The sequence below is a fragment of the Eutrema salsugineum genome, unplaced genomic scaffold (genome assembly GCF_000478725.1).
Source record: "Eutrema salsugineum unplaced genomic scaffold, Eutsalg1_0 scaffold_7, whole genome shotgun sequence".
NCBI classification, from domain to species: Eukaryota; Viridiplantae; Streptophyta; class Magnoliopsida; order Brassicales; family Brassicaceae; genus Eutrema; species Eutrema salsugineum.
The window spans coordinates 13,486,999-13,510,535 of NW_006256486.1; the positions used below are offsets into that span (position 1 = coordinate 13,486,999).

At 36.9% G+C, this 23,537-nt stretch overlaps 1 protein-coding gene across 1 annotated transcript; it reads left to right on the top strand.

Moving 5' to 3' along the window:
* The first annotated feature begins 14,594 nt into the window (after positions 1-14,594).
* On the top strand, positions 14,595-16,280 carry LOC18011060 (gibberellin 20 oxidase 5). Its single transcript, XM_006393686.1, has 3 exons — positions 14,595-15,067; positions 15,237-15,561; positions 15,984-16,280. Exons 1-3 carry the CDS (start codon positions 14,595-14,597, stop codon positions 16,278-16,280), a joined length of 1,095 nt encoding a protein of 364 aa, XP_006393748.1.
* Positions 16,281-23,537: the final 7,257 nt, after the last annotated feature.

Here is a 23,537-nt window from a genome sequence, read left to right on the forward strand (position 1 = left end):
ACAAAATTATGATGAGTAAGACCCATGTGCTTCTAGACTTTACATGATAGTTCTTTTTGCGGTTAGTACTAGACTATGCGGTAGCTAGAGTACTTGCACTACGAACTCCCACCAGAGGATTTCTATTCATGGAGATCTTTTCTGACTTGATATACTAGCTCGTTTTACTTGAACTTAATCTTGACATCTAATTTTCTCATCATTATCTTAGGCAGGCATCATGATATACATCTAGAACATCTTTACCTTATTGTCACCACTCTTTGTTGTCCTAGATGGTCAGTTCATCTTTAGCTGGTACGACACCTTTTACTCAAACCTTTATGTTCAAACCTCATGCATTCTCTCTTTAGTTTGTATCGATAGATATGTGCAAAAATGCCGGAGAGGGAGGAACAACATAATTTTCAGTCACTCAAGAGAAAAACTGAAGGAATTTGGGAAAGTGGAGCATCAAGAATCTATCAAACCTCAGTGGTGCCTCAAAAAGCTCAATCATAAAGGTAAATTTCGTGCTTCCTAAGACTCTATGTCAAAAGGTAGTTTCCTTTTTCAAAAAAAAAAAAAAATCGAAAAATCGAAAAAGAATGAAAGGAAAAGAAACTAAAAGCCTAAAAGAGTCTAGGATGGGCAAAATTATTTGGAGCAAAGGCTACAAGTATTCATATGTGGAGTATTGGTTTTAGAACCTGGACAAAAATCTAAGTTTGGGGGAGTTATGGGAAGAACTTGAAGGAAAGAGATCAGAAATCTTAAGACAAGAAGAATGTGATTGGAAATTGTTGATATCAACAGCTCCATCCTCTCTTGCTGTTTTGCATAATATATTGTCTCTCCAGAAAAAGGTAACCCTAAACACTAAGAACCTCACAATGTCATTTTGAATACCTAGCCTTGATTGCCTTACTAAATTCCTTTTGATGAGAACCACTAGAACTTTTGAATGAATGAATGTTAAGAGCTAGTTGACTGTGAGTTAGGTCTAAGTGTGTAGACTTTCGCATGACGGATCAACGGACTAGTTATGTCTGTATTTTGGTGAAGAATTTTCTAGACTATACTTGATCTGAGCATAATGATTGACTTTAGTTTAAAAGCATGGTCTCTGAGATTGTTTTAGTTCCTACGATTTTCAAACCTCTTTTCTGGAGTTAGATATTTTGTTTTGTTTTAGGACAAACAAAAGTTTAAGTCTAGGGAGTTGATAATACCTGATTTTCACCACCTTTATGGATCAATTTCAATATCTTATGCAGGTGTTTTCACTCAATTTTAAAGGTTATATAAGAGTTTTCCATGTTTTGGAGTTTTAAAAAAGCTTTTCAGGAAACTTAGACTTTTGGAGTGCATTTTGGAACAAAAGTACACTTTTGGATAAATTCAGGCTGACAGAAGTTTGACAACCAAAAAATACCTTCTCAACGTCTGATCATCTCCAAATTTGGAGACATTATATAGGAGACAACCAGCTTTCGAACACACTTAGAATCAATACAATCCAACGGTTAGATCGTCAGATATCATCAATGCACTGAACTTCAATCAACACAGTTCAGTCAGAGATAGAAGCTCTCACCTGCGGCAAAGCTTCTCCCCACCGCGGCGCAGCCTCCCTCACCCGCAGTGGACCTTTTTCCAAGCCTCAGAAGCCCAACTAAGGCCCAAGACACTTCCTGCACTCATTTTACAAGCCCTAGACGCCCAGACTTGAGGAAACACTATAAATACTCATTTTTAGGTCTTTTGTAAGAGAGTCTCTTCATCAATTTGAGAGAGAATTTCATTGTAGTTTTAGGTTTTACTTTTATTCTTCTGTAGAAGCTTTTCATCGCCATACACTGTCTTCAATAAGATAAGTTTTTCTGCAACTTTGTTTTCTTTACTTTTCTGCTTTCTAGTTCTTAGACCGATGATGATGTTAAGCTCAGTCATGTCTGAGTTGTCACCGAGTTGGGTGAATGGACCATCAAAGGGGATCCCATGTTCAGCTGACATCTAGGTTTTTTGGGTTAAGGGATTTCGATTTTAAATGATTCTCCCATTCATCCAAATCTCAAAGCGGTAACTCTGGATTGATAATCCATAGTCCGATCCTAGGTTAAATCCAAGCCACGAGAGTGTTGTATCTGGGTTGCCTGAACTGGATCTTATATATGTCACCGTTTGAGGAGACGAAAGCTACCTACAAAGGATACATAAGCCGAGATGGATTCCAATCTGAAATGCATGATCTTATTCTGTCATGAGAGCGAGAGTTAATTGCCAAGAATAAGTAATTAGATGATTAAAGTAACAAAAATTGGCTAATCTTATAAGTGTCTATCCTAGTAGTAGAGTCATAGAAAATCATTACCTAAATTCCCTGTGTCATAGAATGTGAACCCTAAAGATGAACCCTAATACCAGCGCCGTTTTTCATATAGTTTTCAACCGATTTTATTTCAAGTTTTTATTCACTGCTTAGTTAGATTTAGTGACAAACAAAACCCCTTTTATCTGATTAGGTATACGATATTTTTTAGCATCAGTTAGAAGTTCTCAACACACAAATCCTTGTGGATTCAATCCCTAAGTACTACTGCGTTTGCTGTGCATTTGCAGCTTGTCTAGGGTAAAACTTGTGTTGCCTACTGCACCCACATCAAGTTTTTGGCACCGTTGCCGGGGATTTTTCGCTGTTGATTTGATTTATTAATCGAATTTCAATTCTAGACCACAAGATTTTTGAGTTCTGCTGGAGGTTTTCTAACTTCTTTTTTTTATCTTTGCTTTCTTTGCTCTGAGGTGCATGACAACCAGGAGAAATCCTGCTAACATTGTACCACCCCTTGACGAGATCGACAAACCCGAAAGAGAACTTCGGAGACTCAGACGAAGAACGCTCAAGATGGCTGATCCAGATGCCCATTGCGAAAATCTTTTAAACCGTGAATAAGATGGTCACGATGGAGATGAAGGAGATCCAAAGTTTAAGCTCAAGAGGACTCCAAGGACTCTTATTTCAAGCGATCCTGCCTCTTCTTCTCAATCCTAATCCACCAAGAGTCTAGCTAAAAGACTTTAAACAAAAGCGCTTGATGGGAGGCAACCCATTTGGTATGATTTTCTTTTCTTTTTATTCTTTTTCTATTTGATCTTTTTCCTTTTTATGCATTTCATGCTTTCATAAAACCCAGAAAAACCAAAAACATTCAAAAAACCAGAAAAATACAAAAAGATAAAAGGAAGAAACCGGAAACTGGGTGAGGATTCAGGTTTATATTCTCTCATTGGCATCTTTTAGATGTTTGCTGTTTTCAAACTTAACTCTTTGTTTTTCCTATTTTAGTCTGAGGCTCGCGCTAATGACCTCATCCGAGAGTATGACCGTCATCTCAAATCTGTTCTCCGTGATGCTGAGGGGGTGGAGTGGTTCAAGAAGAGGCTCCTTGCTGCGTAGGCTATCTCGGCAGAACTGAGGAAAGATCTGGAGGTGGAGCAGGCTAAATCAGGCGAGTTGGCGAGGACAGTTGTCCCTCATGAGCTCGAGATTGAGAAACTTCATGCTGAGCTAAAATAGACCAAGGAATCCCTCGCCCAAGCCGTTCTGAAAAAAAAAAAGAGGACCGAGGACTTGCTTCAGTCTGAAGTGGTGAAGCTTCGAGGCGTGCAGGCGGAGTGTTCTGATCGGCGCAAGGAACGGAGGAAAGAGCCGGTTGAAAGGACGTCAGCTCGAATGGACAAAGTTAAGGAGCACCTTACGACCTATGAGGTGATGCGTGACTTGATGTGGTCGTGTCGAGGGTGTCAAGTTTTACCCTAAATGAAATCAATAGCCGCAAGTGCACAGCTGATCGATTGTAGTACTTAGGGATCGAATCCACAGGGAAGGAGGATATTTCCTGCAAAAGCCTTCGAAAGAAATATAAAGTAAGGAAGTCTAGAACCAGGCGAGTTTTGTGAGGGTTTTGGAGGTGTGTTTAAAACGTAAAAACGAATCTTAAAGAGAAAATACGGGAATTAAAATGACCTAATAACTAAACTTAACGAAAATGGGTAAAAATGAGAAAACGGCTAAACCTATTTCTTTATATGAAAATCGATTGAAAGAGTAAAGATACTAGACTAAAGCTTGAATGAAAATCGGTGTAAATCTATAGAAAAGAAAGCGCTGGGGTTCAGGGAGGTTTTCTCAGGGGTATGAACGATTCAAAACATTGCTAGAGAGTAAATTTGATAAGATCTTAGCTTAAACTTTTCGAACTGGAGTCACGGACGTATGAATACGCCACTGTCGTGATCATAGACAACTATCTCTCTTAACCTTGACCAGTAGGTTTCCACTCTGGCCCTGGAAAAGAAGAGGTGCATTATGTTTAAGACTCGTCAGCATTCACAAATCGCCTATAGGTAGGTTTCCACTCCTATGTTTGTTTTGCTCTCCCAAACTAGATCTGACACCGGATGAACACTTTCGTGTCACCAAGCATCTGGATCAGATTGTAGTTCATGACACTACACTCATGCAGTAAAAACGAATTCAGAAGAAAAAGTTCTAAGATTCGGCTCAATAGCCAATGGAATCCTCACCGAACATATATATCCCCATCGAAAATCCCTTAGACCCAACATTAAAACTACTCAGATATGACGAAATCAAAAACATAGTATTGAAAAGTAGTACATAAACCGAAATCGAAAAAGAAAGAACAATGGTTCAAGAGATAGATCTCTCTCTCCCTAAAACCTAAAAACAAAGCTTAAAGTAAAATTTCTGTAAAGTATTTCGTCTCTCTTCCTCTCTCTTTAAAAACGACCTAAATGATATGTATTTACAGTCTCCAATACTCTCTGGTGTAAAGGGTTCCGAAATTGAGGCTGGGAAAATGATACGGGCTTCAGAAATGGGCCTTCATACTCGGAGTTAGCTGGCTACGGTCGGAAAGTGCTTGACCGCGGGGATGGGTGGCTGGCCATGGTCGGGATGGTTGTGACCGCGGGGAATGGCCTGTTGGCCGCGGGTGGAAACGCTTGTCGGCTGGTTTACGGGACATCTTGCTCTTCGCGTATCTTTTGAGTGAACCGTTGGATTGCCAAGCTGTAAAATGTGGTGGAAAGCTGATACTTCCATCTTTAAGATCTCCAAATTTGAGCTGGATCAGACGGCTAGAAGGCCTTCAATCGGGGGTGAACTTCTGGCGGTTTGACTCTGAGCTAAAATCTGGTCTTCTATCCATTTTGTTAAGCTTTTCCCTAAGTTACCTGAAAAGAATCTTGGAACTACAAATAACAGAAAAACGTAATAAAAGTACTTAAAAGCAATTAAAAACATAGAAAAAGTATTTCAAAACGATCTATAAAAGTGGTCAAAATACGGTGTTATCATGAGGCGGCAGTGACTGAGCAGCTGGTCTACAGTCAGGTCAGCGGCACCGTTAACTTCATCAAGTCCATGAGGAATAAAGGTGTGAAGGTCCCTCCGAAAACCATAGCCCATTTTATGCAGGATGAGGCAACTCTCCGGGAAAAGCTGCTGGCGAAGGAGGTGACCGAGCTTCAAGCTGAAGACTTTAAGGTGTTGCCTGTGCTGAAGACGAGCTCTCGCAGGCTCATTTTACGCAGGAGGAGGCGACTCTCCGAGAAAAGCTGCTGGCGATGGAGGTGACCAAGCTGGAGACTTTAAGGTGTCGCCTGTGCTAGCGCCAAGCACCCACAGGCTACATTGTTTGAGGAGACCATCGTACCGCCAGGAATCAACCAGTAGGACTCAAATGACAGGTAGATATCAGGGAACCTTCCAGAAGACCAAGTTGCACCCTAAACCTTCATCCTTTTTTTGTAATAGATTTTTCCGAGTTGGCGTTTATTTCTCAAATTTTGCGAATATGAAACTCTTTTTAGCATTTAACTCTTATTATATATTGTTTTTAAAGTTGCAAGCGAGATTGTACTTTTTTAAGAGTTTGACAATTTATGCATAAAGAGAATTGTGTACTTAAACGAGTATGCGAAGAGTTTGGCTTATTTGGCTCGTAAGTTTTAGTTTAAATCTGAAGTATGCAAGGATGGGCTTGGCTTATTTAGTCCGGGGTTAAAACCGGGATACGGGACTGGGCTCGGCTTGTTTCGATAAATGGGTACTACGGCATCATGCAGATGCATGCGAGACATGTCTCGGCTTAGTATCGAACATCTGGCCAGGAAGTCAATTTTCATTACCAATGAGTTTGGCTAGGAGCGTAAACTTGTTTGGTGTGCAAGTGTGAACGCAGAATTTGATTTTGGTGCAAGCACGGAGCTCAGCTTATAAGCAGAAGGAAAATAAATTTATTAAAGTAGTTGGACTCGAGAACGAGCTGCATATGTACCCCTTATCAAGCCTTTTTTAGTTCAAATTACATGAAGTACTGATGAGCGTAGCTCTTTTTTTTTTTCCTTCTTTTTTGATATTAAGCTTTCAGATTACCGCGGAAGCTAATAAAAGTACTTCTCAAGGTTCATGGAATTCCATGACCGAGGTATGGGGGTGCCATCCATCTTCATGAGCTCGTAAACGCCTAGTTTGATGACCTGCATGATTTGGTATGGACCTTCCCAGTGCGTGCCGAGCTTGCCGGCATTCTTTTTCCTCGGTATTTTGGAATACTTTGCGAAGGACAAGGTCATCGTCTTTGAAAAATCGGCCGCGGACCTTCTTGTTGTAGTACCGAGCTGCGAGATGTTGATAATTTTGAATCCGGAGTAGAGCTCGTTCGCGTTGTTCTTCAAGGAAGTCAAGGTTGTCAAGCATTATGTCATTGTTGAGACTTGGTGCTTGCGTCAGCATTGTGCGCCGAATTCTGGGTACTTTGATTTCTGCCAAATTCATAACTTCCGTACCGTAGGCTAAGGAAAATGGAGATTGTCTGGTAGAACGTCTTGGAGTGGTCTGGTGCGACCATAGGACTCTGTCTATTTCATCTGTCCACGTGCCTTTTTTGTCCTCTAGGCGCTTTTTGAGGCCGTCTAGGATTGTTTTGTTTGTTGCTTCGGCCTGACCGTTGCCTTGTGGGTACTTCGGCGTTGAGAAACTTAGTCGGATTTTTCATTTGGTGCAGAAGTTCTGAGTAGGATGGAAGTGAACTGGATCCCATTTTCTGTGACGAACTTGTAGGGAACGCCATGCCGATAGATTATAAACTTCCAAATGAATTTTTTTACATCAGCATCATGGATCTTGACGAAGGAGTCGGTCTCGACCCATTTAGTTAAGTAATCAGTCATGACAAGTATGAATCGTTTATGTCCAGTAGATCGGTGTAATGGCATGATGATGTCCATAGCCCATCTCATGAATTGGTAAGGGGCGGTGGATGTCATAAGGAGCTCAGTAGGGAGGTGAATCATAGGCGCGTGTCTTTGGCATTTATCGCACTTAATCGCAAATTTTTTGCAATCTTGCAGCATAGTTAGCCAGTAGTATCCGGCTTTTTTATATCTTGAAGGCCAGAGATCGGCCTCCGGAGTGATTCCCTCCTGCCCCTTCGTGGACTTAGCTCATGATAGTATCAATTTTTTCGTCCGGTCGCGCATGTGAGAAGAGTTCCCTCTGCATTATGCCGGAACAATCCGCTTTAGTTCGGAGCCGCCAGGCTGCCCATCTGTCGGCTGGTAGTTCATCGTCGGCAATGTAGGCCTTTATTTCGTGGGTTAGACGGCGCCCATTGTTGACTATGGGATTACACAAGAAGTTGATTTGCTCGAAAGTATCTTATTATTGATGTTGGAATCGAATTACAATGAGGAGATCAAAGAACTAGGTTTTAGCTCTGAATTTTCTAATGCTCCCTCTAATTCTCGTAAATTCTTTGTGAGTGTTAGAATAGGAATATTCTCTTACGAATATTTCCTTTCTGTTACAAACGATATTGTAAATATTACATTTAGATATACTCTCATGTAACTATATAAGGATTATCTTGTTAATAGAATTCTCTACGGAGTTTCATAAACTTACATGGTATCAGAGCCTAAACCTAGTTTTTGCGAAAAACCTAATCTCGCTAACTAAGCTCAATCACCATCTCCGCACTCTTCTTTTTTCTTTCTCTCGTCTCCTTCTTCTTCTTCTCTTGCTTTCTTTCTTGACTCTCTCTTTCTCGTGAATCATCATGACCACCGAGTCCTCTACCTCTAAATCTTCCAATGACAAGCCCTTTGGAATCTCTCAAATCCGGGGTTACATTCCTATTCAGCTTGATCTGAATAAGATGAATTACGACGTCTGGCGTGAACTCTTCGAAACTCATTGCCTCAGCTTCGGCGTCCATAAGATGGCTCTTCCAAACCACCTGCAGACGACTCCAAATCCTGGAAAGAACACGATGGACTCGTCAAGATGTGGATCTACGGAACTTTGTCGGAACAAGTTTTCAATACGATCCTCAAAGCCAAATCATCGGCTCATGAAATTTGGCTCTCTCTCGAAAATCTTTTTCGAGACAACAAAGAAGCTCGTGCTCTTCAGTATGAAAACGAGCTTCGTACTCTCACAATCGGGGACTGGACCATTCATGAGTATTGTCAAAAACTCAAGACCCTCTCCGACCTTCTTGCGAATGTGGACTCTCCAGTCAGCGATCGTTCTCTGGTGATGCACATGTTGAATGGCCTTTCCGACAAATACGACAACATCATCAATGTCATTCAACATCAGACCCCCTTCACATCATTCACAAAGGCTCGCTCGATTCTTACCATGGAGGAATCACGTCTCCTCAAACAGACCAAGATCGTGCCTCAACTTCCGGCTCATACCTCGTCCTCACAGGTCCTCTTCACCAACCCAGACCAGCAACAACAACAACGCCCCCACAACGAAAACTATGGCTCCCGTAACAACAACAACAACAGGAATGGCAGAGGACGTGGTGGCCGCAATGGACGCGGTCGTGGACGCAACAACGCGTGGCAACCCAACTACCTTGGATACCCTCCTTGGGGTTACGGAGCAGCTCCGTGGGGTTATCACCAGCCCTATGGACCACCGTCGGTGTATCCACCTCCACCATCATACTACGCGCCTCCACCACCATCGCAGATGTCGTCTCCTATGCCGTCAAGTGGTCTGCTTGGCCCGTATCCACATCGCTCAGCCAGCGAAGTTCATTACATGCAGCTCACGCATCCTGCTCCCTCTGAGGTTGGATCGTCGAGCCAGATTCCTTCTGTGTTGTCTCACGTGTTCAGTATGATGAGTGTCCAAGACCCCTCCGATCAGACTTGGTTCATGGACACTGGCGCGAGCAACCACATCACCAACCAGCCAGGTACGCTACGTTCTACTTTTAATACGAGCATTATACCTCTTGTCACTGTAGGTAATGGGTCCTCGGCACTTGTTACACAAACGGGTCATACCTCTATCCACTCCCCTAACCGACCCCTCCACCTTTGCAATGTCCTTGTGTGCCCATCCATCATCAAAAACCTTGTTTCAGTTCGCCGATTTGCCACTGACAATGCTTGTTCTGTTGAGTTTGACCCTTTTGGTTTCTGTGTTAAGGATCTTGGCACAAGGACTCCGCTGCTCCGATGTGATAGTCCAGGACCTCTTTACTCCGTCACACCGTCATCCTCAGTACCATCTGCACTTTCTGTTTCAGTGGCCCCCAGCTCTATATGGCATCGTCGACTTGGACATCCAAATAAAACCATTCTTAGTTCGCTTTGTTCTTCTGGTTTTCTCTCTTTTAATAAGACCGACATGACGAAATTGTGTCATGCGTGTCAATTAGGAAAGCATACTCGGCTTCCTTTTCATTTATCAAAGTCTGTTACTTTCAAACCCTTTGATATTATTCATTCTGATTTATGGACGTCCCCTGTTTCCAGCATAAGTGGCTTCCGTTACTATCTGGTATTTCTTGACGACTATAGTCACTTTGGATGGATTTACCCGTTAAAACACAAAAGTGATGTGTTTCAATGCTTTCTTCACATTTTGGTTGCTCCATCAAATCTGATGAGGACATGGGCCCGGAGCCACCTGAGATAGCCAAGATTCCCACCATGTATGAGCCGCCAAGGACAAGATCCGGTGCAAGAACTCTTAGAGAAAAGTTTGGCGAAGCTGTGGAAGGACTATTGGCACAACAAGAGCTTGAAGACCTCCACAAGAAGATGGACACACTCAGCCACACAAGTCAAGAAAGACAAGAAAGCCTCACGGATCAAGCACTCGAGGATCCAGTGGAGACTAAGGCATGGCCCCTTTTGAAGATCACTCTCGGCCCAACCTTATTATCCATCAGTCAACTTCCAAACGACATCACTTAGTCTCAAGACGCGGAGGAGCCTCAAACTTTCCATTTCCTGGTAAGTTTTCCATTTGAATTCAAATAACGAGTTTTCCTTTTTGTTGTTTTGCAGGAATTAAACATTAGTCCTTTAAGTTACTTTTCCTTTTTGCATTTGTCTTTAAGTTTTTAGAGAAACTCTCGATTGTAATAGGTTTCCTTTTCTGTCTTTTATTTTTGGTTTGCCCTAGAAGGCTCCAGCCGACGAACCATTCTTATAAGGTTCCACATGCGGCTTTGTAGAACAGACTTTTGCTTTTGATATCAATAAAACGAGAGGTTTTTCTTATACTTGTGAGTTCTTTGAATCTTGTGCGGCTTCCCCTTGATTCTGAGAGTTCTTGACTGTCACAACTTCATCATCAGTTGTGTGTGTGTCACTTCGATCCACCGTTTGTCCTTCACAACGTCTCACCCACTAGGTTAAGCAAAGAGAGCCGTTAGGCCAGTTGTTTAATCCCCACCAACCTATTTCCCATCGATTCATCTCTTGTCTAAGTAGAGAGAGCCGTTAGGCCAGCTACAAGGACCCCCTCTATATCGGTTTATAAGATCATACCCTTGATCTTATATCAAAATCCCTCCAATGCGACAATGATCGTGAATATGACAACAAAAATATTCGGGAACTTTTCTCTACTATGGGTACAAGTTTTCGATTTTCATGTCCATATACCTCACAGCAGAATGGAAAAGCAGAAAGATTCATCCGCACCATCAACAATCTGCTTCGTACTCTTCTCATTCAAGCAAATATGCCTCTCGGATATTGGGTTAAAGCTCTCAACACCGCCATTCATCTTCTCAACATCCTGCCCTCATCAGCAATCGGTAACAAGATTCCTTTTACTCGCTTATACAACAAAGACGTCTCATACGGACATCTTCGAGTGTTTGGTTCGCTGTGCTACCCCAATCTTCTACCAACAACGCAACATAAGCTGGTCCCTCGCTCCACTCCATGCGTGTTTCTAGGGTATCCAACAGATTACCACGGGTACAGATGTCTTGACAGGTCTACCAACAGAATCATTCTCTCCCGACATGTCATTTTTTATGAGACAGTTTTTCCTTTTGCTGTGGATCCTCCTGTCTCGAGATCGCTACCATCGCAGGTCTCTCCCACCATCGAACCGATTCCTCAGCTAGTCACACCGCAGATACCAACACCACCATCACCTGGTCCACCACCATCTCCTCCGGTTTCTCCTCCACCATTACCACCTGTGCCATCACCTCCTCTTGCACCTCAACCACCACCCTTACCTCCACCTATTACCCATTCCATGCAGACTCGAAGCAAGTTGGGAATCACCAAACCCGTCACTCATCTCTGTCTTCACACCTCCACTGTCTCACCCTTACCTTTGTCCCATATACAAGCTGCTCGGGACCCTAACTGGAATGGTGCCATTAATGAGGAATATAGTGCTCATATTAAAAGTGAGATGTGGTCTTTAGTACCACGGCCCAAGAATGCTAACGTAGTTCATTTTTTGTGGTTGTTTAGGCACAAGTTTGATGCACAGGGAAACTTGGCTCGTTACAAAGCTCGATTGGTGGCAAATGGGAAATCTCAACAAGTTGGTGTGGACTGCGACGATACCTTCAGTCCGGTTGTTAAACCAGCGACTATTCGTGCTGTTCTCGGTGTTGCTACATCGCGTGACTGGCCGCTTCACCAACTAGACGTAAAGAATGCGTTTCTTAATGGAGAACTTCATGAAACTGTCTACATGCATCAACCTCCAGGATTTAAAGATCCAAACAAACCAGATCATGTGTGTCTTCTCCGTAAGTCTCTTTATGGTCTTAAACAGGCTCCCCGTGCTTGGTATACTCGCTTTGCCTCCTTTGCTCGACGCATTGGATTTGTTCACAGCAAGTGTGACAACTCCTTGTTCATCATGTCCCGTGGCAAAGAGGTTGCGTACTTGCTTCTTTACGTCGACGATATTGTCCTCACGGCATCAGCACCGGATCTGCTCAACTCCATCATCAGTTCCTTGCATGCCAAATTTGCCATGACCGATATGGGACCCCTCCACCATTTTCTTGGCATTTCAGTGACACGAAGCAGCAAAGGAATCTTTCTTCACCAGCAGAACTATGCAGCTGACATCATTCATCGAGCCAACCTCGTCGATTGCAACCCATGTCGCACTCCTGTCGACACGAAGCCTAAGCTGTCTGGATCGGATAGTCCTCCTGTTAAGGTTCCAACGCTGTACTGTAGTCTTGTAGGTGCTCTCCAGTATCTCACCTTCACTCGACCCAATATCTCTTATGCGGTCCAACAGGTGTGCTTGTTCATGCATGACCCTCGAGAATCACACTTCTCTGCCCTCAAGCGCATCATTCGGTATGTTAAAGGGACAATTTCACAAGGTTTACAGCTTTACAAGACGTTCACAACACGTCTCACTGCATATTCTGACGCAGATTGGGCAGGCTGTCCGGATACGCGTCGTTCGACGTCTGGTTTTTGTGTTTTCCATGGTAACAATCTTATTTCATGGTCTTCCAAGCGTCAGCCAACCGTCTCCAGATCGAGTGCTGAAGCTGAATACAAAGGAGTTGCAAATGCTGTTGCTGAACTTACTTGGCTTCGCAATCTTTTTCTCGAGCTTCGCTGTCCCTTAGACAAAGCATCTGTCGTCTTTTGTGAAAACATCAGTGCTGTCTATCTCTCCTCTAATCCAGTTCAGCATCATCGGACCAAACATATTGAGATAGACATTCATTTTGTTCGAGAGAAAGTTGCACTTGGCCAGATCAAGGTAATCCATGTTCCGTCATCGCATCAATATGCAGACATTTTTACGAAGGGGCTGCCATTGTCTTTGTTCTTAGACTTTCGGTCCAGCCTGAGTTTCCGGCCACCTCCAGCTCAGACTGCGGAGGGTGTTAGAATAGGAATATTCTCTTACGAATATTTCTTTTTTGTTACAAACGATATTGTAAATATTACATTTAAATATACTCTCATGTAACTATATAAGGATTACCTTGTTAATAGAATTCTCTACGAAGTTTTATAAACTTACAGTGAGGAATCTCTTCCTTTATATATGCCATAAAAGTTAGTTTAATCCAACTTTTTTTTTTTACTTTTGAATTTAAAAAATAATATTTTTTTTAGAGATTTAAGGAAATCTTCCTTAAATCTCGGTTGGCTACATGTTGAACCTAATTATCGTGAAGCTAAATCGGCACTATCCAGTTTATCTTGACATAAACTATAATTAATCAAAATCAATTAGATCGATCTTGATTCATACCGAGTTCAACCGAATGTACAGAGTACACCTCTAACATTCATCTGATTCGTCATCAACTTCTTCACCTTTTTTCAAATCTTTCTATAGCAAACTATTAAATCGGCTTTACATTTTTATTGCATATGTGAAAATAGTTTAAACTCAAGATGAGCAAAATAATTTGGGAAGAAATAACTAAGGATGCATTGGTGGTGAAAATAATTAAGGATGTACTTAAGGATTTTGATTTTGGTCATGACAGGGAGGAAACAATTTACAACCAATAGCTTACAAATTTCAGTCTATTTAATGTTTTTTTTTAAGAAATGGAAATATCACTTTTTATATTTAAAATTAATTTTATCAAATATTGTTAAGTATTTTTTGAAGTGTAAAGAAAAAAACAAGATTGTTGACTTTATAATGTAAATTATAATGTTTATATTTGCATGCATGTATTAGACTTATTCATATCTTATCTTAATAAAGAAGGCGCCAGACGTCCACAAAATAAAACTAATAATTAACGTTGCCATATTTTATTCGTTAACTTAGTAATCGTGTTCGTTTAAAATAAATAATACTACTAAGATAAAATATTTATAAATAGAAATAGATAAAATTGTTTGGTTGAAACGTGACACGAAGCATAAACATTAAAAGAAAATTGATTTGTATTTGAAGCTTCTATGTGTGCTTTTTTTTTGGTCAAAGAGATATGTGTGCTTGTATTTACATTTATGAGAATGCTATTATTACACATAAATTCAGTATTATGATTTTGAAAACAATCATGATCAATATAAGACATACAGAAATAGAAAGAGTTATCCATAAATATATAAAGATAGAAATATTAATACACATGTCGACAAAATAAGGGATAAAGCAAATAAACATAATATCTTCATCTATAGTAAATCGTCACTAATACCCAGCATGCGCCTACCCACCTCTATATAAACCCCTTCAAAATGGTTAATGTAAAGGAATCACAAAACTTGCAATATCAAGAGAAATGAACAACACCGACGCTAACTTTTCTCTACTCCAAAGACAACCAAATGTTCCGGCCAAATTCTTCTGGCCAGAAAAAGATGTGATCCCTTCAGAAGGTGACCTTGAACTCCCAATCATCAACCTAAGTGGGTTCTTAAATGATGAGACCGAGACACAGCTAGCAGCTAAGGCTGTGAGAGAAGCGTGCATGGATCATGGTACATTTCTAGTGATCAACCACGGCTTCAAGTCGGGCTTGGCTGAGAATGCGCTTGAGACATCGAGTTTGTTCTTTGGGCTATCCAAAGATGAGAAGCTAAAGGCTTACAGGACCCCAGGGAATATCTCTGGCTATACCGCTGGTCATAGCCAGAGATTCTCCTCAAATCTTCCATGGAATGAGACTTTGACTTTGGCTTTCAAGAAGGGTACACCTAAAGTCGTTGAGGAATTTCTAACATCAAGGCTACGCGACGAACGTCAAGAGATCGGGTAAAGCAATTGCACGCATATAGTTTACTTTATATAAACGCTATGGAAAACCCCTATTTTTCATATGATACATTTTATAATATGTAAATATATATATATATATATATTTTTTTTTTTTGAATTGTTTTGTTCCTTGGATTCTTGATTACCAAAACATATATTGTTTCAGTCAAGTGTTCCAAGAATTTTGTGAGGCAATGAACGGTTTAATTATGGAGTTGATGGAGCTTTTGGGAATAAGTATGGGTTTAAGAGACCGGACATATTTCCGGAGATTCTTCGAAGAAGGAAATGCCATCTTCAGATGCAACTATTATCCGCCGTGCAAGCAACCGGACAAAGCCCTCGGTGTTGGTCCCCATAATGACCCAACAGCTATAACTATTCTGCTCCAAGACGATGTTGTGGGTTTGGAGGTCTTTGCCGGAGGAAAGTGGCAGACTGTACGCCCTCGTCCCGGTGCTCTTGTCGTCAACGTCGGAGACACCTTCATGGTAAGTTTCTTTTTAGTCAAAAAGTCCACAAAATTTTCTCAACAATGAAAAAATAAAAATGGAAAAAATGACTTATCGAAAAGAATGCTTAAACTGTTTTTTTTTTCTAATGTAAACACTAGTGTTTTTACAATAGGGGGATATTTACTCAACATTTATTGTTGGAAGATAAATCACTAATTTGTTGAACCAAAAAAAAGAATGTTAAATCACCAATATACAATAGATATCTTTTTCCTTGTGTTTGTACTCTAAACATAAATTTTGTGAAATATGATACTTATTTGGTACTTATCAAGACTGATATAAAATATTGATTATCTACTAATATCGATTTTGAAATAATATAATTATAATATTATGTCATTTGATCAATAATCACGTAAATTTGTTGATAAGATGTGTTATTTTGGATGTGAAAGGCATTGTCAAACGGAATCTACAAGAGCTGTTTCCACAGGGCAGTGGTTAACAAAGAGAAAGTGAGAAGGTCATTGGTTTTCTTCTCGTGTCCTAAAGAAGACAAGGTCATCGTACCTCCACCTGAACTTCTGGAAGGCAAAGAAGCTTCTAGAAGGTACCCTGACTTCACTTGGCATCAGCTGCAGAGATTTACCCAGTCCGGCTATCGAGTCGACAGCACTACTCTCCAAAACTTCTCTTCTTGGCTCGCCTCTGAATCTGTCAAGGACCAAGTCGTCCACAAGGAATCAACTTAATTGCACTTTCCCTATTCATATTTAACGGATTTTTATTATCAATTAGAGGCTTGTTTATTGTTATTTAATCCATTTTGTTCCATCTCTATCCATAATTTTTCTGTTTTTTTTTTTATTGTCAACCATATTTTAGAGATTTAGTTGTTTTCAGATTCTATCCATGTTTATATATATTGGGTGAGTATACGTGCTATGCACAGGTTTTAATTGTAGAATCGCCATTTTAAAATGTAATAGTCTACAAATTTTCTAAATATTTTTATGAAAAGTTATAAATTAAATATAAGAATGTTATTTTGTAAAAATCTATATTTAATTTTCATTATGTATTCATTTTGTTTCCATAGTTATTTTCATAAAAAAAAACTTGTATGTATTATCTTATTATATAAAACTAAGTGACAGGAACATGAAAGATAATTATAACTTATGAGATCATGCTATGTGATATCGTTAATTTAAATCTTGGCATGAGTCAATATAGTTATCATATCACTACAAAAAGTGTGTTTTAAATTATTTCTTTTTTATATTTGCATTAGTTATAAGTAATGTAAAAATTATTTTGTATCACTTAAATAAGTCATTCTGGAAGTGGTGATGTAAATATTTACATCAATTGTGCAGATAACTGGTGAAAATATTTGCATCAATTTAAGCAAGTGATGTAAATATTTGCATCAATAATTGTAATTGATGTTAATTTGTGTCGATTGCAAAAAATATGTTAAATATTTGCATAAATTAATATGAGTAATGATTTATATTATAATGATCAAATTTATAATATATGTAATAATTTGAAATTAGTACTAATTTTTATAAATTATTTTAATATGAATTTATAAATAATTAAAGTGTTTTATATATGATAACACATCAACATTAGTTTTTAAAGTATGTAGATGAATTATCTATATTATTATTTGCGAGGTCAAAAATTATATGTGTCATCACCACAGCGATTGTCCTACGTGGCATTAATGAAAAAATATAATGTGTCGTTTTAATTCATTTTGATAGATATATCATTAATCATATGTGTACAAACCCGTGACATAGATTTTTTTTTATAATAGGCTATGGGCCAGCGATTTTAATAACTATAATAACCATAGAAACCTAAACTCTAGCGTATTCTTCCTCTTATATATCCATGTTTAGTTCTATATATTTTCTTAAACTCTCAGTATTTTTTAGGTATTGCTCTGTTTTTTTTAGATGTTCAACGTTAATGCTTATGTCGATATAGATTGATTTTGTAATTTTGGTTTCCATTATTTTTGTTGTTTTCGTCACTTTTATTAATCGTTTCTTTCGGCTGTACACATTATGATCATGCTTTTCGTTATGTCTTATTTAACTATATTAATAATGTATGCTTTTTGTTGTTCTGTTCTCTTAGACTTGATCCCCCAAAGTTCTTTAAAATCTTATATGTAATAATAAACGTTTGTTTCCTACAGGTCACTGTTTCCAGCTTTTGCAATCATATATTTAAATAGATCCAACAGGTAATTGCAAATAAATCATTAAAATTTCCTTTTTGTTTTATATGGTTTTTTGCCTTTTCTATTTAACAAATTTTATTTTCTTTTGCTTTTTTTAACACTCGCAATTTAATCAGTATTATTTTTAAAACAAAAAGGTTTAGCCGATTAACTCTTTTAACTAGCTTTTCCTTTTACATGTATTTTTCCGCCTTTTACTTTTTTACAAATTTATTTTTTCATTGCCTTTTTTAAACACTCAAAATTTAATCAGTTTTTATTTTTTAAAATTAAATTTTAGCCAATTAACTCTTATAATTTCCTTTTCTTTTTACCTGATTGTTTTCCCTTTATTCAAAATTTATTCAATTCACAGTTTTCTTTTGTTAATTAGTTTTTTTTACCAAATTAACAACCTGTCATTTCCTTTTTTTTCTTTATTACAATAACAAGTAATCCTAAGTGGCCGGAGATTATAAGATATTTACAAAAACATCATTTGAATATTAAAGATAGGCTGGATCTGTGTTGTAGAGTATTCAAATTGAAGCTGGATAATCCGAAGATAAAGCATTAGGAAAAGTACATTCAGATATTTTCAACCTTTGCTTATTTAAAATCAGTTTTTCAAAAATAAATTCTTTACCTCAGAACTTAAAAAAAAAAAAAGACAACTAAGCTCTTTTAACAAGTTTCTCAATAACTTAGTTGATATTTTATTTTTTTTTCGGCTCAACAATGTACACGATCGAGTTTCAGAAGAGAGGTTTACCGCATACGCATATTATACTTTTCTTGGATCCATATTCTGAAGTTCTAACCGGACATTGACAAGTTTATTTCCGCAGAAATTCTAGATAAGGATTTAGAACTTCATCTTTATGAAGTGATAAGTGATGCTATATATGCTACATGGACTATGCGGTGAGTTAAATAGGAACAATGTGCATGTGCATGAAGGATGGTTTGTGTACTAAGTTCTATCTAAAACCTTTTAGTTCAATTACAAAGATTGACGATGCTGATTTCCCTATCTACAAGAGAAGACCTGATGGGTTAGTTATCACCAAAAGGGGAATTAAAATTGATAACCGATATGTTGTTCCCTATAACAAAAAGCTCCTGCTGCAATTTCGTACTCATATTGATGAAAAAGTCTACATCCAGGAATATCTTAATAGTATTAAGATCTCAAGATTGCTGAACCATGAATTAAAATTAAAAATAGGAATATCTATTATGTTGCTTCAGAATATTGACCCTAGAGGTGGTTTATGCAATGGAACAAGACTTTTGGTAACACAATTGGCCAAACATGTTATTCAAACTAGCCACATAATTGGTGAGTATATTGGTCAAAAAGTTTTGATCCCACAAATGTTTATTTCCCCTATCAAGACAAGATTTCCTTTTAGAATGAGGCATAGACAGTTCTCTGTAATCATCGCCTATGCAATGACTATCAATAAAAGTCAAGGACAGACTTTGCAAAAGGTTGGACTGTATTTACCAAAACTTGCAATTTTCCATGGATAACTTTATTCTTAAGTTTTTCGACTTCTTTCTGGTCTCCGTACAACCCTATTGTGGTCTTTTTCAAGTTGTTCTCTGATTTGAACGTCGGAGTGCCTTCGGAAAACACATCTCCATCGTATTTTCCGGGCCCTGACATCATTTCTGTTTTGTAGGAAACTTGCCCCCAATGGAGGACTGAAAATCCCCCAAACAGTATGTATCAAAATTGTAAATTAATTAAAGGTTCATAATTCTAATATTATGGTTAAAGAAAATAATTAAAAATAAAGAAATCTCTATCAACAAAAAAAAACTAACATGATATTAAAATTATCACTATTCAAGTTACAAATTTGTTTTATTATCTATAAAAATATATATGCTACTTATACAAGTTTAAGTTATTTGATTTTGAAACTTTTTACCTAAAATTTTATATAAATAATAATTATGGTTTATATTTATCTAAATTTTTTTCACATATGCAAAATATATTTCCACATAATCTCAGACTTGGAATTGCAATAGATTAATATAGAAGTTCTTAGTTTTGAGTTGTTCAGTTTGTTATTTTATTTTTCTAAATTTGTATGTATTAAATTATACTGATTTTTCCTACTTAACTATAATTAGAAGAAGTAAATAAAACTGAATATAATCATACAAAAATTATAAATAAAAAAAATAAGTATGATATATTCATTGAAAAAACATATATAACAAGAATAAAAATGAACATGTTGAAAAACAAATTCTTTTTTAATATATGAGATGACGTATAACCATTAAAAAATTATTTAAAAGTTTACACAAACACAAATTTTGTGTTAATTTATTCATTTTATATTTAACTATTGTTTTGGTTTTAAATTTCAAGTTGTTATTAATCTCAAAACAAAAATTTTATTCATTAGTTTTTTTTTACATTTATATATATCAAAATAAAAATTTGTATTGGTTGAACAAGAGAAAAAAAAATTTTAAATTTTGTTGTTTTTATTGTTTTTAAAGAACACATATATAATTAGAATAAAAGTGAGAATGATAAAAAAAAAATTATCCTCATGATTTAAAGAAGTGAATGTATTATATTTTATCATCATGTCAATACTATGTTTAAAAAGTAGCATTTGATTAATTTGTAAAATATTTATTTGGTTTCGGTATATTAACTATAAGTGTTTAACCAAATAATACGTTTTTGAAATATGACATATTGTATATAGATTAAAAAAATATCGTTAAAAACTCACAATTTACATAAAAATTATTAGATTAACACCATAATATTTTTAATATATTATTAGAAACTAATATATAAAATTTATATCTTAATATATAGTTGATTGCATATAATTTTTATCAACAAAATATCTACGCGTAGCGTGGACTCAAAATCTAATTAATAACAAAAAATTGAAAGATTATCGACAAATAAACAGAAAATTTGTTGTTCGAGAAAACCAAGCATGATCTGGAAGTGATTTGAACAAAGTTTGTAGAATAAACTGGATTTAGTATTTAATTTTATAAAAATAAAAACAAAGAATTGCTAAGTATTTTAGTATATAGCCTATTGGAGAAAAAAAGAAATTGGAGAGATGTGCTATTTGCCCTCGTCCTTGCTTTATACTCTGAGATCGTGTTTAATGTTACAGTTTACTCCACCAAATTTGCCATAATATATATTTAATTTTTGAGATTACGGTCATTATGTTCAGATGTCTTAATTCACTTATATAAATTAGTATTTGGTTTCTCCGGATTTGAGTAACGGTTCTGCATTTGATCCTTTTAAGCTATGAATGGTAAAAAGAAAAAAGTGGTTTTCAACCAAACAAAGTAAAAACCGCATGAATGTTACCAATCAGAAGATTTTATGCATGAATTTGCGTTTTTTTTTCTTTTTTTTTTAAGGCAATTTGCACTTTTGTTCAAGGAGTAAGAGAGAGTATTGCTGTTAAAATGGGAAACGCGCTATTACCCCAGCGGTCCAAGCAAAAACCGCTGGGTATTAATTTTTTTTCATTTTTTAAAATTATTATATATGACTAAAAAAATATAATTCTCTCACTTCCTCTTTTCTTCTCTTATAAAACATACATAACCATTAAAAAAATATAAATCTCTTTAAATAAATTGTATCAAATTCTTATGATTTAGTATTTTTTAAAACTCTTTTAATAATCTTAACATTTAACCATAAAATTTTTTTTTAATTTTTCTGAATTAAGTTTTATCTTGCGTAGCAGTATTTATCCCAAAAAAATAAACCTTTACTTGAAATAATTAAAAATTTAAAGTTCATAAATATATAAAATTATTTTTATTAACTAAAATTAATAATTTAATTACAATTATACTAATTATTATATATTTTTGAATATATTATATATATATATATAATCTGTAATCAATACCGTTTTAATCTTATTCACCATTCAAATATTTTATTATGGACCGCAAACTGTTTTTTTACCAATTAAACATTTTTATGTACCGCATATTATATACAAACTGCAATTGTCCCGCAAATATATTTTCCCGTACGTACCGCAGTTAAACCGTATCACACTTTTAAACCGTTTTTCCTGCACAGCAAAAAACGTTGTTACCATTCAGAGCCTTAATCTGCATTTAGTTTCGGTGAACCTTTTAGCCGTCTCGTCACCTCAACTGCACATTTCACCTTATTAGAGCTTTTAGCCATTGATTTATTATTTACTGTACCATAATTTTTACCCCCACAACAAGCATTGATAAAAAAAAGTTGAAAATAAAACAATTAAGTTCTTTTGAGTAAAGTAATTTGTTAAATCCACCAGACATAAAATAGAAAAAATGAGGAATTGATGACTATGATTCATTTATTGTTTGGATAAAATATAACCATTCCAACTGAGACAGTTATACAAAGTGATTGAAGAAAATATATTTGATTGTTCAATTAATTTTGGTTGTAACTACTTAGAACCCTTGACCGATTTTGGAGTTAGAACTACAATGCATTAACCGCAGTTTTAGAAACGTTACGAGTGAGTAGAAGTTGATTGCTCATGAATCTGACTCCTGGAAAAACCTGGTTGGTTAGCTATTATTGAACTTCTATAAGAAGGGGTGGGAATGTAGCTTTTAGGACCTCCATATGTTCGTTTTCTTTGTGATTATAAGCCCAAGTTCTATTTGGATTGAGATCGACACAACATCATTTCCTTTGTGATTTGAGATTCAGGATTCATGATAGCCCAAAATCTCATATCTCTATACGTTATATAACCTCTTAACACTAACATAATCTTTGATGCTTGTAGGCGAGCTTGGGTAGGCAAAATGTCAATGGCATATGGACAAGCAAGCTACGCTGCTACGGGCATGCAAAATGTCGATGAAAGATTAGGTTGTCGATATTGAAAAGAAAAGAAGAGATTAATGTGTCAAAAGAGAATAGGAAATTATGGTTTTTTTTATCTCAAAGTGATTTGGAGAATCTTTATCTGAGGATATCAATGAATTCTCATAGGCATCTATTAATCATGTATAGTTAAGATTAACTGCGGTTAATAATATTGTTTAAGCCCTCAACGGTAGTGAATTCGCGTAGAGGAGAGGAACAAAAAGAAAAAGTATGAAAATGATGTATTAAATTGTACCAAATAAATTAGGTTGATTTTTTTAAGGCAAAAAATATTTGTGTAGTTTTCTTGTAAAATAAAATTAGTTAATATATTTTACTAGAATTTTGCGTTAATTAAGTTAATGATAATTAATAGTTTTCTTTATACTTTGTTAACTAAGAAGGAAAAAACTGTTGGATATGGACTTAGCACCCCAATTAACTAGGTCTATCTTAACATTTAAAATTAATTCTCAGAAGTTAATTAGGAGTCAACAAGTCTAGTCAGCATGGATCCATCCTGCTATCATCATCACAGCGCTGATCTACAGTGAGTGAAACCGAGCAGGAGTTGACATGTGTAGGGACAGTTTGCCAACAATAATCTATCTGCGCAAATAGCTCGACGACGAGCTCATCATCACTCGCTGCGGAGTGGTTCAAACACGCGGCTCGAGAACCATACCCATAGAATGTGCTGGAACTGTTATGTCGCCCCAGTTAAGCGGAGACCTGCTTCCCAACCCCCGTTATAAATACTCCTCGAAGATCATTTATGAAGGAGACTCCAAATTTATTACACTCTCTCTCTACTTGTAACTCTCTATCTCTCTAAACCGAGCTCTCTGTAACCAAGTG

Excerpts from the sequence above, each read along its gene's own strand:
- LOC18011060 (XM_006393686.1), top strand. The coding sequence starts at position 14,595 with ATGAACAACACCGACGCTAACTTTTCTCTACTCCAAAGACAACCAAAT. Across the intron at positions 15,068-15,236 it reads GACGAACGTCAAGAGATCGG|TCAAGTGTTCCAAGAATTTT; the intron begins GTAAAGCAATTG and ends ATATTGTTTCAG. Across the intron at positions 15,562-15,983 it reads ACGTCGGAGACACCTTCATG|GCATTGTCAAACGGAATCTA; the intron begins GTAAGTTTCTTT and ends TGGATGTGAAAG.